Source organism: Nicotiana sylvestris, chromosome 3 (assembly GCF_000393655.2).
Source record: "Nicotiana sylvestris chromosome 3, ASM39365v2, whole genome shotgun sequence".
Lineage (NCBI taxonomy): Eukaryota > Viridiplantae > Streptophyta > Magnoliopsida > Solanales > Solanaceae > Nicotiana > Nicotiana sylvestris.
The window spans coordinates 9411111-9426828 of record NC_091059.1 but is presented as its reverse complement, the minus strand read 5'-3'; the positions used below and the strand labels follow the sequence as shown (position 1 = coordinate 9426828).

The window sequence follows — 15718 nt, the reverse complement described above, 5'->3', positions numbered from 1 at the left end:
CAGTAGTTGAGAGTTAAAGAAAAACAAACATAGTTTGATAAAGAAGTCAAAAAGAAAAAGAAGGCATTGTTTCATTGATTTTCTGGTTGACTTTTGATCAATTCTCTTCTTTTTTATTGCTGGAAGTTTTCCCAAGATCAAGGTTTCAATTTCGAGCTTGATTGGTATTGTTTGAACTTTTCTAGTTGTGTAACTGGTTTTTCTGGAAATCCCAGTTCAATTTCAAGTTCATTTGAGCTTGTTTGAGTTGTGTGTGTGGTTGAGTAATCTGGTTCCATTTGGTTTCAAATTCTCCTGGGTTTGCTGCATTCGTTACTGGGCTGTTGTTGATTTCTGCTTATTATTGGTGCTTGTGATTACTGAATATCAGTTGATTACTTGCCGCTGACTTCTTCTTGTTCTTCTGTTCTGCTTAAAATCCAGGTACAGATTTTGAACCTGATTCAATAGAGCATCTTCAGTTGAGAGTGAAATGAAATTAAAGTAGTTCCTCTACTGTGGATTTATTATTTTAATAATTCTATTATGCCTTAGATAATTTTCTATGATTTGGTTAGTTGAATATTGTAATTAAACTAGAGACACTTTGGACTATTAATTATATTACCACAACTGTATTGGACTATAATTGGATGCTTGGACTCATTTGACTTTAGTATATTGGTTAAGTGAAAGTTAGTTCACATGCTCATAGATCACAATGGTTAGAACATAAATATTTGGATATCATAAGTAATTAGAACTGTTTTAGACTTTTGAATCTTTGATTTTTATTGGACTGAAAATTGACTTTGAACTAGCTGGATTGTAATAATTTGAACCGCATAATTAGGACTGCTTTAGGTGAATTTGGACTATTTTGATTGTTATTTTGTATTGGTCTGCCTATTAGCTTAAGGTAATTGTATTCAATAGTTGGTAGAATTGAACACTAAAATAGTTTTAATTATGAGTTCAAATTAGATTGCATGTTACTGAATACAAAATTGGGCTATAAGTCGTCCAGCATGGTACAGTCAAATTTAGATTGATTGATCGCCACAAGCAACTAAAGTCTTAATTCTTAGAAATAGTCAGTTAAGTCTTTGATATAAGAATCAGGTAAAACACAAATAGCTTGGATAAGTAAATTGCTTGGTCAAAGTTGAATTGTGATTTAGGGTCGTCTGGGCTGCACGTTGCATGTGGTATTAAATTACCATAACTGAATGGATTTGGATTTTTAAATGTCTATAAATCAGTTAGTATGAAAAATAGGTTGACATGGGGTTTGCCTTAATGGCTTGAACGCCGGCTGGGCCAACCTCATCAGTTCTAGTACAAAAGTAAATTTGCACAAAAGGGCAATAAGGTTCAGTTTCGGTTGACATTAATTAATTAGGGTGATTTTTATTAGAGATAACTTGAAATAGAAAATTGTAATTGGCTTTAGGATGGACCTTTAAATAATAAACGATATGAGCCTTGCCAGACAAAACACATGAATCGCGGGGCCCTCGATAAATCTTTGTGTTAAAACACTTAGATTTTGGGATGGGCCATTTAGCAAATTTCACGGCCTTTCCCAAAGTTAATAACGTGTTAGTCTCTTTAAGCGCGTATTTTAATAACATTACCTCCCAAAACTCGGGTGCGTATTTATGTGACCCAAATCCAAATCTCAACGAAGTCGAAATGTGTCAACAACCACGAGTGCATTTATGTGACGTGGTTCGAGACACATTTTTATGGTGTTGCAATTCTCTTTAAAATAATAATAAAAGCGGTTTAAAGTTAAGAAGCACATCAGTTACAACATGTATTAAATTCAGATAAATAAGCCAAATACGAACAGTTGAGTGACCGTGCTAAAACCACAGAACTCGGGAATGCCTAATACCTTCTCCCGGGTTAACAGAATTCCTTACACAGATTTTGGGTTCGCGGACTGTAAAACAGAGTCAATCTTTTCCTCGATTCAGGATTTGAACCGGTGACTTGGGACACCCTTAAATATCCCAAGTGGTGACTCTAAATCTTTTAATAATATAATCCCGTTTCGATTGTCGTTTAATTGGAAAAACTCTCTTATGGCCTTGTGGGTGTAGGTGAAAAGGAGGTGTGACAGCAATTTTTTGGAATTAGGATTCTGCCTTTGATCTATGATTCGAGGGGTTTTGGGCACATCCGAAGGGATATATTTGCGGATTTGGTATGAAGGGCTCATGGGGGTTGTAAGGTATTAGTCTGGGGTGATTTGGGGTGGCACCGCCACCGGAGAAAACAAGGGCGGCGACTAGGGTTTCAGAGTTTTGAGGAATTTTGATGGTATTTGAAAGGAACTGATGGTTCATTCATGTTGAGGAAGGGGAGAGGGAGTTGTGGTGTGAGTTTGGTGGCGATTGGCCACCGGCCGCCGGCGGAGGTGACTGGAATTTGAGGCGGCTTCTCTAGGGTTGAAATTTGGGGACGAAGGAGATTGAGAGGGGGGGTTCTGAAGGGGGTGGGGGGAACGTTCGGACAATTATATAAATTGAGAACCCCAGTTCTTGGCTGTAAGATTGAAGAACATAGACGACTGAGATTCACTTCAGCCTAAACGACACCGTTTGGTTGGGGTATGGGACGGACCATGTTAGGATGAAATTTGGGCCTGTTAAAGGGGTGTTCTGGGCCTCTGCCTTGGGCTAGGCATTTAAATCAAAGACATGTCCAATTCGTGGGTCTTTTACAAATAAGACTCAATTCTTTTGAATTTCTTTTCTTTTTCTTTTCAAATTAAAACTAAAAATCTAAATTAATTTCTAATAAAATTATCCTACTAAATTAAATTACTTCTAAATGACAAACTACAAATAATTAAATACCAAATTAGAAGAAAAACTACCAAAATTCGAAACTCAAAAATTTAAAATGCAAAAATGAGTTATTTTTGTGATTTTCCATTTTTGTAAAGCATTAATTTAATAATTAATCCACAAAATGTAAAATTAAATCCTAGATGCAAATGCAATGTATTTTTTTGTATTTTTATGAATTAAAATGCACGGACAAAATGCAAACATTTAGCAAAAAATGCTATAAAAATCCACAAAATTGCAAATACTGAAAGAAATTATACTGTTTTGATTTTATGGGAGTAATTCATGTAGTACAAAAATCACGTGCTCACAAACATACGTGTGTATGTTAATTCATTATTTTAGAACTCAAAATAATAATTTTATTAAAACTATTTTCGAACAGAATTGTAAAAAATAATATTTTTCACCCGTTCAAAAACGCCACTATTCATAATCCTTATAGTAATACATAATTTCAGAACTAATAACATTCAAAATAGTCACATTTTTATTAAAATAACATTCTGATTATGGACAAAAAATGTAACTAAAATAGATTAATAGTATTAATCCATTATTTATGCATTAATTCATAATTACAGAATTAATAGTACTCTGAGAACAGTCACGTTTTTATCAACAACAAAAAACTCAGTTATTCAACAAAAACGTAATAAAATAGATTGTCATTAAATATAACACCACTATTTATGCATATGTGTATTAATTCGTAATTTCAGAATTAAGATACTAATAAAATAGTCATGGTTTTGGCATAGAATAATTATATCAAACATGTAGAATTAAACAACACGTTTTAATATTACTCTATTCATGTTGTATTACATTATCTAGTTGGATCTAAGATGGCCTGTGATACCAATTGATATAACATGCATAGCAAAAACAAGCTGTCACGACCCTAGTTCACCAATCGTGAACTTGTCATGACGGCACCTAGTCTTCCCGACTAGGTAAGCCTAACATATTGCGGAACTAACAATTTCTATGAAAAACAATAGCAGAATGCCAAATGACATAAGAAAATGTATAGATTTGCCGCCTGGCACATACACTTTAAATAAAAGAAAAATGTTGAAATAACTTCCAAAACCCGGAAACCCACAGGCAACACAGGCTATAAGAAAACACACTCTGCTCTAGTCACCAGAATAGTCTAATACAAAGGAGGAACAAAATAATATCTAATAAGCTATGGGTAGAATGAGAGGGAGACATTGCGGATCTACGGACGTAGCATATGTATACCTCAAGTCCCCAATACGGTCCCTGACAGCTACTGACGGTACGCCTGCTCAGAAGTACATGGATCTGCACATGGAAAACATGCGTAGAAGAGGCGTGAGTACACCACAACGGTACTCAGTAAGTGCCAAGCCTAACCTCGGTTGGGTAGCGGCGAGGAAGGTCGAGGCCCTACTGAGATAAACATAATATTCAATATGAAAAGAATAGACAATATGAATACAGTGTATATCGAGTATCTAGCAAGATAATAAGTAAAGCGGAAACAAAATCAAAATACAATATGGGAAATAAGGAAAAAAACACCACCGGTTATTTATCATCGGGGATCTCCTGGTACCCCGAGGATCTCTCTGGTATCCTCATCATAACACGAGGGATCTCTCAAGTATCCCGAGGATCTCCTGGTATCCTCCATTTATACACGAGGGATCTCCAAGTATCCCGAGGATCCCCTAGTATCCCCCATTTATAATAAATCATGTGCCAGGGATCGCCTAGTATCCGCACTTTTAGTCTTAAAACGTAATACGTACAGGAAAAACTCCCGGGATGCCGTCCCGTAGTCTCAACTCGTAAACACATCACAGCAGTTCAATATAGTAAAAATACTAAGTAAAGGCAACAGATAGAACCTAGAGTCTAGCATGTTTCACGAAGAGCAGATATTGCGGTTTAGTCAATTAAACAAGTAAGTCAACTAACATGCTTTATTTAAACTAACACAGGTAAAACTTGCATTTATAACAATCAAATAAACGAGGAACACAGTCTAAATAATTCAAGTAAAGTGAGTTTTCAACAATTAGCATAAGTACACGCTCGTCACCTCGCGCACAAGGCATTTAAAACAACAGTCAAGATATCCTAAGGGGAGAGGTCCCCCACACAAGGTTAGACAAGCCACTTACCTCAAACCGGTACAAAATCACTACGAAACGATGCCCTTGCCACGAGTATCCAACTCCTAATGGCTCGAGTCTATTCAAACCAATTACATAATGTAAATAACATCGCAAGCAACTAATTACACTATTAAAATTAAAGCTAAGGCGCGAAAATAGGTAAAATGACCAAAACGCCCCTCAGGCCAACGTCTCGGAATCGAATAATTTTTATATTTTCAGAAATCTCGTACTCTCACGAGTCTAACCATATAAAAATCTCCCAAATCGGAGGTCAAATGCCCCCTCAAAACCCAATAGTTTAGTCAATGAACTATCACCCAAGTTCTTCCATTTTTGATCCTTAATTCGTTTAAAAGATGGATTTAACTACTAAATGATGGAATTTAGCTAGAAAGTATCATAGAAACGTTACCCAGTAATCTCCTCTTCAAATCCCTCTCAAAATCGCCTTTGCCCGAGCTAAAAATTGATTTTTCCAACTTATGAAATTAAACCCTCGGATTTCTCTTATCTGAACAGCGGTTTCCGCTTTTGCGGACCAGCGGTCCCTCTTGTGCGGAAAATCCACCGCATTTGCGGTTTCACTTAACAGGCCCAGAATCCGCTTCTGCGGATCTTTCACAGCATGTGCGGTCCAGAGACCGCTTCTGCAGTTTCTGAGGAAATGGACTCCTTCCGCTCCTGCGACTGACTAGCCGCTTATGCGGCGCCGCACCTGCGGAACCCAAACCGCAGGTGCGGTTATGACAGAAGGTTGAAACTTCAGCAACCATTCAACTCCCCATATCTTCCGTTTAACCTCCCGAATTCACCCCGAGGCCCCCGGGACCCCAACCAAAAGCACAGACATGACCTTTTACCTTATTCAAACTTGCTCGAATCCTTAAAACACCACCGTTAACATCAAAATCCTTGTTTTTCATCAAATCGAAGACTAAGCTCAATCAAAACTATCAAAACTTGCATTCGATTCCAAACCTAACCAAAACACGTCCGATTGACCTAAACTTTTGCACGCACGTCCCAAATGACATGACAGTGCTACAACAACTTCCGGAATCCCATTCCGACTCTCGGATCAAAAATTCACTATCGGACCGGAAACTTCAATATTCTAACTTCCGGCATTTCTAGCCTAAATGAGCTACGGACATCCAAAACATATTCCGGACACGCTCCCAACCCCGAATTCACCTAAAGGAGCTACCAGGACCATCGGATTTCCATTCCGAGGTCGTCTTCACACTGTTCCGATTACGGACCACTTTCCAACACTTAAGCTCTAATTTAGGGACTAAGTGTCACAAACACTCCGAATCCTAATACCGAACGTCCTGGCAAAACAAAATAGCATAATTAAACTTCGGGGAAACAGTTAAGAGGGGAACGGGGCGCAAATTCTAAAAACGACCGGTCGGGTCGTTACATCCTCCCACACTTAAACATTCGTTCGTCCTCGAACGAGCATAGAGAACATACCTGTAGTAGCAAAAATATGAGGGTAACGACTGCGCATATCCCGCTCGGTCTCCCAAGTCGCCTCCTCGACCGGCCGACCCCGCCACTGAACCTTTACTGAAGCTATATCCTTTGACCTGAGCTTTTGGACCTGTCTGTCCAATATTGCCACTGGCTCCTCAACATAGGACAAATCCTTGTCCAACTGGACTGAAGTGAACTCCAACACATGCGATGGATCACCGTGATACTTCCGAATCATCGAGACATGAAATACTGGATGAACCCCGGCCAAACTAGGAGGTAAAGCAAGCTCATAAGCAACCTCCCCAACTCGCCTCAAAATCTCAAAAGGGCCAATAAACCTCGGACTCAACTTTCCTCTCTTCCAAAACCTCATGACGCCTTTCACAGGCGATACCCGAAGTAAAAGCCGCTCACCAACCATAAAGGAAATGTCGCGAATCTTCCGGTCCGCATAACTCTTCTATCATGACTGGGCTGTACGGAGTCGATCCTGAATCACCTTAACCTTTTCTACTGCATCCTGTACCAAATCTGTACCCAATAGTCTCGCCTCACCCGGCTCAAACCAACCCACCGGAGACCTGCATCTCCTACTATATAAAGCCTCATACGGCGCCATCTGAATACTAGACTGGTAACTATTATTGTAAGCAAACTCCGCCAATGGCAAGAACTGATCCCAAGACCCTCTAAACTCAATCACGCATGCACGGAGCATATCCTCAAGAATCTGAATAGTGCACTCGGACTGTCCGTCCGTCTGAGGGTGAAATGTTGTACTCATAGTCACCCGAGTATCTAACTCCTATTGAATGGTTCTCCAGAATTGTGATGTAAACTGAGGACCCCTGTCCGAGATGATAGAAACTGGAATGTCATGCAGACGGACAATCTCTCTGATATAAATACCCGCTAACTGCTCCGCTGCGTAAGTAGTACACACTGGAATGAAATGAGCGGACTTAGTCAACTGATCCACAATAATCCAAATAGAATCAAATTTCTTCGCAGTCAATGGGAGACCAACTACGAAATCCATGGTGATCTTCTCCCATTTCCACTCGGGAATCTCAATCTGCTGAAGTAACCTACCCGGTCTCTGGTGCTCAGCCTTTACCTGCTGACAGTTGAGGCATCTAGCTACAAATCCCACTATGTCCTTCTTCATCCGCCTCCACCAGTAGTGTTGCCTTAAGTCCTGATACATCATCGCGGCACCCGGATGGATGGAATACCGCAAACTATGAGCCTCTGCCAACAACAACTCCCGAATGTCCTCAACATCGGGTACACAAATCCGACCCTGCATCCTCAATACCCCACCCTCTCCGATAGACACATCCCTAGCATCACCACGCTCAACTCTATCCTTGAGGACAAGTAAATAGGGATCATCATACTGCCGCTCCTTGATACGATCAAACAAAGTAGACCGAGAGACCACACAAGTTATAACCTGGCTGGGCTCCGAAATGTCCAATCTCACAAACTGACTAGCTAAGGCCTAAATATCCATCGCCATAGGCCTCTGAGCTGCTGGTAGATATGCCAAGCTACCCGAACTCTCTAGCCGGTGACTTAAAGCGTCGACCACCACATCGGCCTTGCCCGGGTGATACAGAATAGTAATATCATAATCTTTCAATAACTCCAACCACCTCACCTGACGCAAATTTAGATCCTTTTTCTTGAACAAGTGCTGCAAACTATGATGATCCGTATAAATCTCACAAGGCACGCCATACAAATAGTGACGCCAGATCTTCAAGGCATGAACAATAGCAGCTAACTCGAGATCATGCACAAGATAATTTTTCTCATGCACTTTCAACTGTCTGGACACGTAGTCAATCGCCCTACCGTCCTGCATCAATACCTCCCCAAGGCCAATCCTCGAGGCATCACAATAGACAGTATAAGAGCCCGAAACCGTAGGCAAGATAAGAACTGGGGCTGAAGTCAAAGCTGTCTTGAGCTTCTAAAAGCTCGCCTCGCACTCTTCCGTCCACTGGAACGGAGCACCCTTCTGGGTCAGTCTAGTCATAGGTGCTGCGATAGAAGAGAACCCCTTAACAAATCGACGGTAATAACCCACCAAGCTAAGAAAACTGCGAATCTCTGTCGCGGAGGAAGGTCTAGGCCAACTCTACACTGCCTCTACCTTCTTCGGATCAACCCTAATACCCTCGCTCGACACCACGTGACCCAAGAAGGCCACAGAACCCAACCAAAACTCGCATTTCGAAAACTTCGCATACAACTTCTTTTCCCTCAAAGCCTGAAGTACTGCCCTCAGGTGCTGCTCGTGCTCTTCCCGACTCCGGGAGTAAACAAGAATATCATCTATGAACACGATAACAAAAGAGTCGAGATATGGCCTGAACACACTGTGCATCAAATGCATAAAGGTTGCTGGGGCGTTGGTCAGCCCAAATGACATAACCAGAAACTCGTAATGGCCATACCGAGTCCTGAGAGTAGTCTTCGGGATATCTAGCTCCCGAATCTTTAACTGATGGTACCGTGAGCGCAAATCAATCTTAGAAAACACCCGTGCACTCTGAAGCTGGTTAAATAGATCATCAATACGAGGCAAAGGATAACGGTTCTTCATAGTAACCTTATTCAACTAACGATAGTCGATGCACATACGCATAGAACCATCATTTTTCTTCACAAACAAGGCAGGAGCACCCCACGGTGAAACACTGGGGCGAATAAAACACTTATCGAGCAATTCCTGTAACTGATCCTTCAACTCCTTCAACTCAGGAGGAGCCATACGGTAAGGAGGAATGGATATCGGCTGAGTGCCTGGTAACAAATCAATACCAAAATCGATGTCCCGATCGGGCGGCATGCCCGGAAGATCAGCTGGGAAAACATCGGGATAGTCCCGTAATACGGGGACAGAATCAACAGAAGGGGTATCAACATTGACATCTCTCACATAAGCCAAATACGCGGCACACCCCTTTTCAACCATATGTTGAGCTTTAAGAAAAGAGATAACTCTACTGGGAGTGTGATCAAAAGTACCACTCCACTCAATACGTGGAATACTTGGCATAGCCAGCGTCACGGTCTTAGCGTGACAATCAAGAATAGCAAAATGGGGCGACAACCAGTCCATGCCCAAGATAATATCAAAATCCACCGTGTGGAGTAATAAAAGATCTGCTTTGGTCTCAAAACCATGGATAGTAACCAAACACGACCGATAAATGCGGTCCACAGCGAGAGAATCTCCTACAGGAGTAGAAACATAAACACGAGAACTCAAAGAATCTTGGGCTACGCCCAAATATGGAGCAAAATAAGAAGACACATAAGAGTAAGTAGAGCCTGGATCAAATAAAACCGATGCATCTCGGTGACAAACCAGTATAATACCTGTAATGACAGCATCGGAGGCAACAACCTCGGTATGAGCAGGCATAGCATAATATCGGGCCTGGCCTCCCCCTCGAGGGCGACCTCTAACTCCCCGACCCCCGCCCCTAGCTGGCTGGGTAGGTGGGGTGGCAGCCGGAGCTGGAACAATAGCCTGTGAACTCTACTGATCACGCTGCTACTGATGATGTTGTGGAGGTGCACTCCTCCCAAGCCTAGGGCAATCCCTCACTACATGGTGGGTGTCCCCGCACTCATAACAAGCTCTGGGAGGGCGCGGCGGCTGTGACTGACTTGGTCCACCCCTACTGGACTATCCTCTATAAGCACCCCGCGCAGGCAGCATGCTAGAAACCGGAGGTGCATAGTAAGGCTCCTGAGATATGGGAGGAGCTAAAGTGCCACTGGATGAAGGAAAAGCTGAATGAACTGGACTACCCATATAGCCCCTACCATGATGACCTTCTGCTGGGGTACGGGTACCAGAGTAGTGACCCGACTCTAACCTCTTGGCCTCTCTCTCCTCTCGCTCTCTGGCGTGAAGACCCTCAATCCTCCTAGCAATACTCACTACCTGCTGGTAAGGAATGTCCATCTCTAACTCTAAGGCCATGCTAGATTGGATGGGTGGGATGAGACCCTCAATGAATCGGCGAACCCTCCCGCGAACAATGGCAACCAAAGCAGGTGCATGCCTAGCCAACCTGGTATAACGGATGGCATACTCAGAAACAGTCATAGTGCCCTGGCGCAGATGCTCAAACTCCTCATGCCAAGCATCCCTGAGACTCTAGGGAACAAACTCCCTCTCAAACATAGCAGAAAATCGTGCCCAGGTCAGGGAGGCAGCCTCGTCTGAACTGTCCAGCTCAAATGTGCACCACCAATCATAGGCAGCTCCCCAAAGCTGGAAAGCTGAGAAAGAAACCCCACTCGAAGCAGTGATACCCATAGTGCGAAAGATGCGGTGACAATCCTCCAGATATCCCAATGCATCATCCGTGGCTAATCCGCTGAACACCGGAGGGTCATACTTCTTAAACCTATCTAGCCTCCGTTGCTCATCCTCAGAAGCAGGTGCCTCATCCCCTGGCTGAACCGGTACAGCAGGCTGGACATAGATGATATCAGGGGCCTGCTCGACATGCACTCGCTACTCGGGAGTGCGGGCGGCGGGAGTTTGTGCTCCTTCCCCGGCCTGGGAAGTGGCTGCAGGAAGGGGAAGCGACCCTGCTTGTGACAGCGCAGTATAAGCACTCATGAACTGTGTCAATACCTCCCAGATGGCTGGAGTAGTAGTGGATGTGGGCATGTCAGGTGTTTGAGCCCCGAATGGATCTGCTGGCGGTATCTCGGCGGCAGCTCGCGCAGGTGCTCTGGCTGCACCACGTGCACGTCCACTACCTCTGCACCGACCCCTGCCTCTAGCGGCTGCAGGAGGGGGTACGAGTGCCTGATCATCCTGAGTCATGCGTGTCCTCACCATCTGTGAGGGAATAGAAAGACAGAAATTTAGAATTGGATTCCAAAATATCGCACGACAAGGAAATCAAATGAAGTGAATTTTTTTTTCCTAAACAGTTACATAGCCCCTCGTAGATAAGTACAGACGTCTCCGTACCGATCAGCGGGACTCTAATAAACCGGCCTGTGCCCCGTGACTCCTATGAACCTAGGGCTCTGATACCAACTTGTCACGGCCCTAGTTCACCAATCGTGAACTTGTCATGACGGCACCTAGTCTTCCTAACTAGGTAAGCCTAACATATTGCGGAATTAACAATTTCTACAAAAAACAATAGCAGAATGCCAAATGACATAAGAAAATGTATATATTTACTGCCTGGCACACTTTAAATAAAAAAAAATGCTGAAATAACTTCCAAGACCCGGAAACCCACGAGCAACACAGGCTATAAGAAAACATACTCTGCTCTAGTCACCAGAATAGTCTAATACAAAGGAGGAACAAAATAACATCTAATAAGCTATGGGTAGAATGAGAGGGAGACTTTGCGGATCTGTGAACGTAGCAGATGTATATCTCAAGTCCCCAATACGCTCCCTGACAGCTACTGACGGTACACCTGCTCAGAAGTACCTAGATCTGCACATGGAAAACATGTATAGAAGAGGCGTGAGTACACCACAACGGTACTCAGTAAGTGCCAAGCCTAACCTCGATTGGGTAGCGGCGAGGAAGGTCGAGGCTCTACTGAGATAAACATAATATTCAATATGAAAAGAATAGACAATATGAATATAGTGTATATCGAGTATCTAGCAAGATAATAAATAAAGCGGAAACAGAATCAAAATACAATATGGGAAATAAGGAACAAATCACCACCGGTTATTCATCATCGGGGATCTCCTGGTACCCCGAGGATCTCTCTGGTATCCTCATCATAACACGAGGGATCTCTCAAGTATCCTGAGGATCTCCTAGTATCCTCCATTTATACACGAGGGATCTCCAAGTATCCCGAGGATCCCCTAGTATCCCCCATTTATAATAAATCATGTGCCAGGGATCGCCTAGTATCCGCACTTTCAGTCTTAAAACATAATACGTACAGGGAAAACTCCTGGGATGCCGTCCCGTAGTCTCAACTCGTAAACACATCACAACAGTTCAATATAGTAAAAATACTAAGTAAAGGCAACAGATAGAACCTAGAGTCTAGCATGCTTCACGGAGAGCAGATATTGCAGTTTAGTCAATTAAACAAGTAAGTCAACTAACATACTTTCCTTAAACTAACACAAGTAAAACTTGCATTTATAACAGTCAAATAAATGAGGAACACAGTCTAAATAATTCAAGTAAAGTGAGTTTTCAACAATTAGCACAAGTACACGTTTGTCACCTCGCACACAAGGCATTTAAAACAACAGTCAAGATATCCTAAGGGGAGAGGTCCCCCACACAAGGTTAGACAAGCCAATTACCTCGAACCGGTACAAAATCACTACGAAACAATGCCCTTGCCACGAGTATCCAACTCCGAATGGCTCGAATATATTCAAACTAATTACATAATGTAAATAACATCGCAAGCAACTAATTACACTTTTAAAATTAAAGCTAAGGCGCGAAAATAGGTAAAATGACCAAAACACCCCTCGGGCCAATGTCTCGGAATCGAATAATTTTCACATTTTCAGAAACCTCGTACTCTCACGAGTCTAACCATATAAAAATCTTCCAAATTGGAGGTCAAATGCCCCCTCAAAACCCAATAGTTTAGTCAATGAACTTTCACCCAAATTCTTCCATTTTTTATCCTTAATTCGAATTTAAAAGATGGATTTAACTACTAAATGATGGAATATAGCTAGAAAGAATCATAGAAACGTTACCCAGTAATCTCTTCTTCAAATCCCTCTCAAAATCGCCCTTGCTCGAGCTCAAAATTGATTTTTCCAACTTATGAAATTAAACCCTCGGATTTCTCTTATCTGAACAGCGTTTTTCGCTTTTGCGCACCAGGAACTGCTTCTGCGGTCCCGCTTCCGCAGAAAATCCACCGCATTTGCGGTTTCACTTAACAGGCCCAAAATCCGCTTCTGCGGACCTTTCACCGCATGTGCGGTCCAAAGACCGCTTCTGCGGTTTCTGAGGAAATGGACTCCTTCCGCTCCTGCGACTGACCAACCGCTTATGCGGCGTCGCACCTGCGGAACCCAAACCGCAGGTGCGGTTATGACAGAAGGCTGAAACTTCAGCAACCATTCAACTCCCAAAATCTTCCGTTTAACCTCCTGAATTTACCCCGAGGCCCCCGGGACCCCAACCAACAACACAGACATGACCTTTTACCTTATTCAAACTTACTCGAATCCTTAACACACCACAGTTAACATCAAAATCCTTGTTTTTCATCAAATCATAGCCTAAGTTCAATCAAAACTATCAAAACTCGCATTCGATTCCAACCCTAACCAAAACACATTCGATTGACCTGAATTTTGCACGCACGTCCCAAATGACATGACGATGCTACAACAACTTCCGGAATCCCGTTCCGACTCTCGGATCAAAATTCACTATCGGACCGGAAACTTCAATATTCTAACTTCCGGCATTTCTAGCCTAAATGAGCTACGGACATCCAAAACATATTCCGGACACGCTCCCAACCCCGAATTCACCTAACGGAGCTACTGGGACCATCGGATTTCCATTCCGAGGTCGTCTTTACACTGTTCCGATTACGGACCACTTTCCAACACTTAAGCTCTCATTTAGGGACTAAGTGTCCAAAACACTCTGAATCCTAATACCGAACGTCCCGGCAAAACAAAATAGCATAATTAAACTTAGGGGAAAAAGTTAAGAGGGGAACGAGGCGCAAATTCTAAAAACGACCAGCCGGGTCGTTACACAAGCATACTATCCAGGCATCAAATACATGTAAACAAGACAATGCTATAATTACTAGGTTAGAAGCACTAACCTCTTTAAATCGTTGCACAAATCCTCCACACATCAAGAATCCAAGGCCGCAGTCTTCTACTATGATCCTAGTAATACCTTGAACGAATTTGCTTTGAGTGGGCAAGAACAATGCAACTCTAAAAGATAAGTTATTGGGTGAAAATTGTCTTCCTTAAGTAGACACGTTTTTAGTCATAATTCTACCGAATGACTTTTCTCCCAAGTCACTTTTTACTCAAGTCAGTCTAGGTTTTTACTAGGTATAGCAGGGGCCACAAAAATAATAAGAGGATACTAATTATATTAATTTGAAATTTTCCATAAATTAATTCTTATTATAATTAATTGCAGTTTATTCCACTAAAACTGCAATTGAAGTCCTCAATATGTATTTCGAAAATTCACTAACACTTATTTTAACTCCCCATATTAATATCTCAAATACCAGTTAATTAAATTTAATTACTGAAAATTTGATTTAATCAGCTAATTAAATCCTTTATAATTCCGCTCAAAGTATTTCATGTGACGGATATAAAATTCATTGGCCGGGCTTTCACATGAAAACTTATAAGCTTACATAAAGTGGTATCATCAAACTCAAAACCGAATCATGGATTCTATCAACTAATTATTATTTCACAAATATTATTCGTTATTATCCAATCTATTAGGCATACACTAACTCTGAATAGAGTCGTACCTTTAGATAAACCAAAGCAATAAACAAATTATATTGATCATAATAATTATATCAAGATTAGGAGTAAAAGCTCATTTAATGAATTAGAGAAAATATTTTATATATATTCAGTATCTTTTCTCTAATTGGTCCGTTCAATATACACTAAGTATACTAGCACAAGAAGACGGAGTAAAATCACTCCCATAATCAAGACAAATTACTATAACCTTGTATTACAATCATCAAGATATTTTGTCCAATAATATCTTCGATTGTGAACATACTTTATTAATTATGAGAACCGACAATTTAATCTTCTGTGCATGAGCTAAGACTCCATACACTAAATTAACTACTACATAATTAAAAGGACACGCATGTAACAAATGATCTATTTAAAATAGTACTTTATTGGATTGAATAAATTAAATAAATAATTGTTTCATAAAGAATAAAACAAAATACTATGTATAAACCCCATGGTTAATAATATATCCCAACAGTCAACAGTTCAACTTAATCCTTGGTTTATGATATAACAAGAATTAGAAATTTAGAATTCTCCCAAATTATTCCTTGTGAAACATCTTTTGATGGATGCATGCACACAGCTTTACTCCTTGTTGTCATTTTTTTATTTTTGATGATTTCTGCCTTTGCTTTTTTACATGCTCAGTTGATGTAACTTTTTAAGCTGCATCAATGGCCAAATGCTGAT

The 15718-nt window shown here is 41.5% G+C and overlaps 1 protein-coding gene across 1 annotated transcript; it reads right to left on the bottom strand.

Annotated features, from left to right (window-relative positions):
* Window positions 1-9110: 9110 nt before the first annotated feature.
* Window positions 9111-9920, bottom strand: LOC138887023 (uncharacterized). Its single transcript, XM_070168733.1, has one exon. The coding sequence runs from the start codon at window positions 9918-9920 to the stop codon at window positions 9111-9113; it is 810 nt and encodes a 269-aa protein (XP_070024834.1).
* Between the last annotated feature and the right edge of the window lie 5798 nt (window positions 9921-15718).

Excerpts from the sequence above, each read along its gene's own strand:
- LOC138887023 (XM_070168733.1), bottom strand. The coding sequence starts at position 9,920 with ATGCCTGCTCATACCGAGGTTGTTGCCTCCGATGCTGTCATTACAGGT.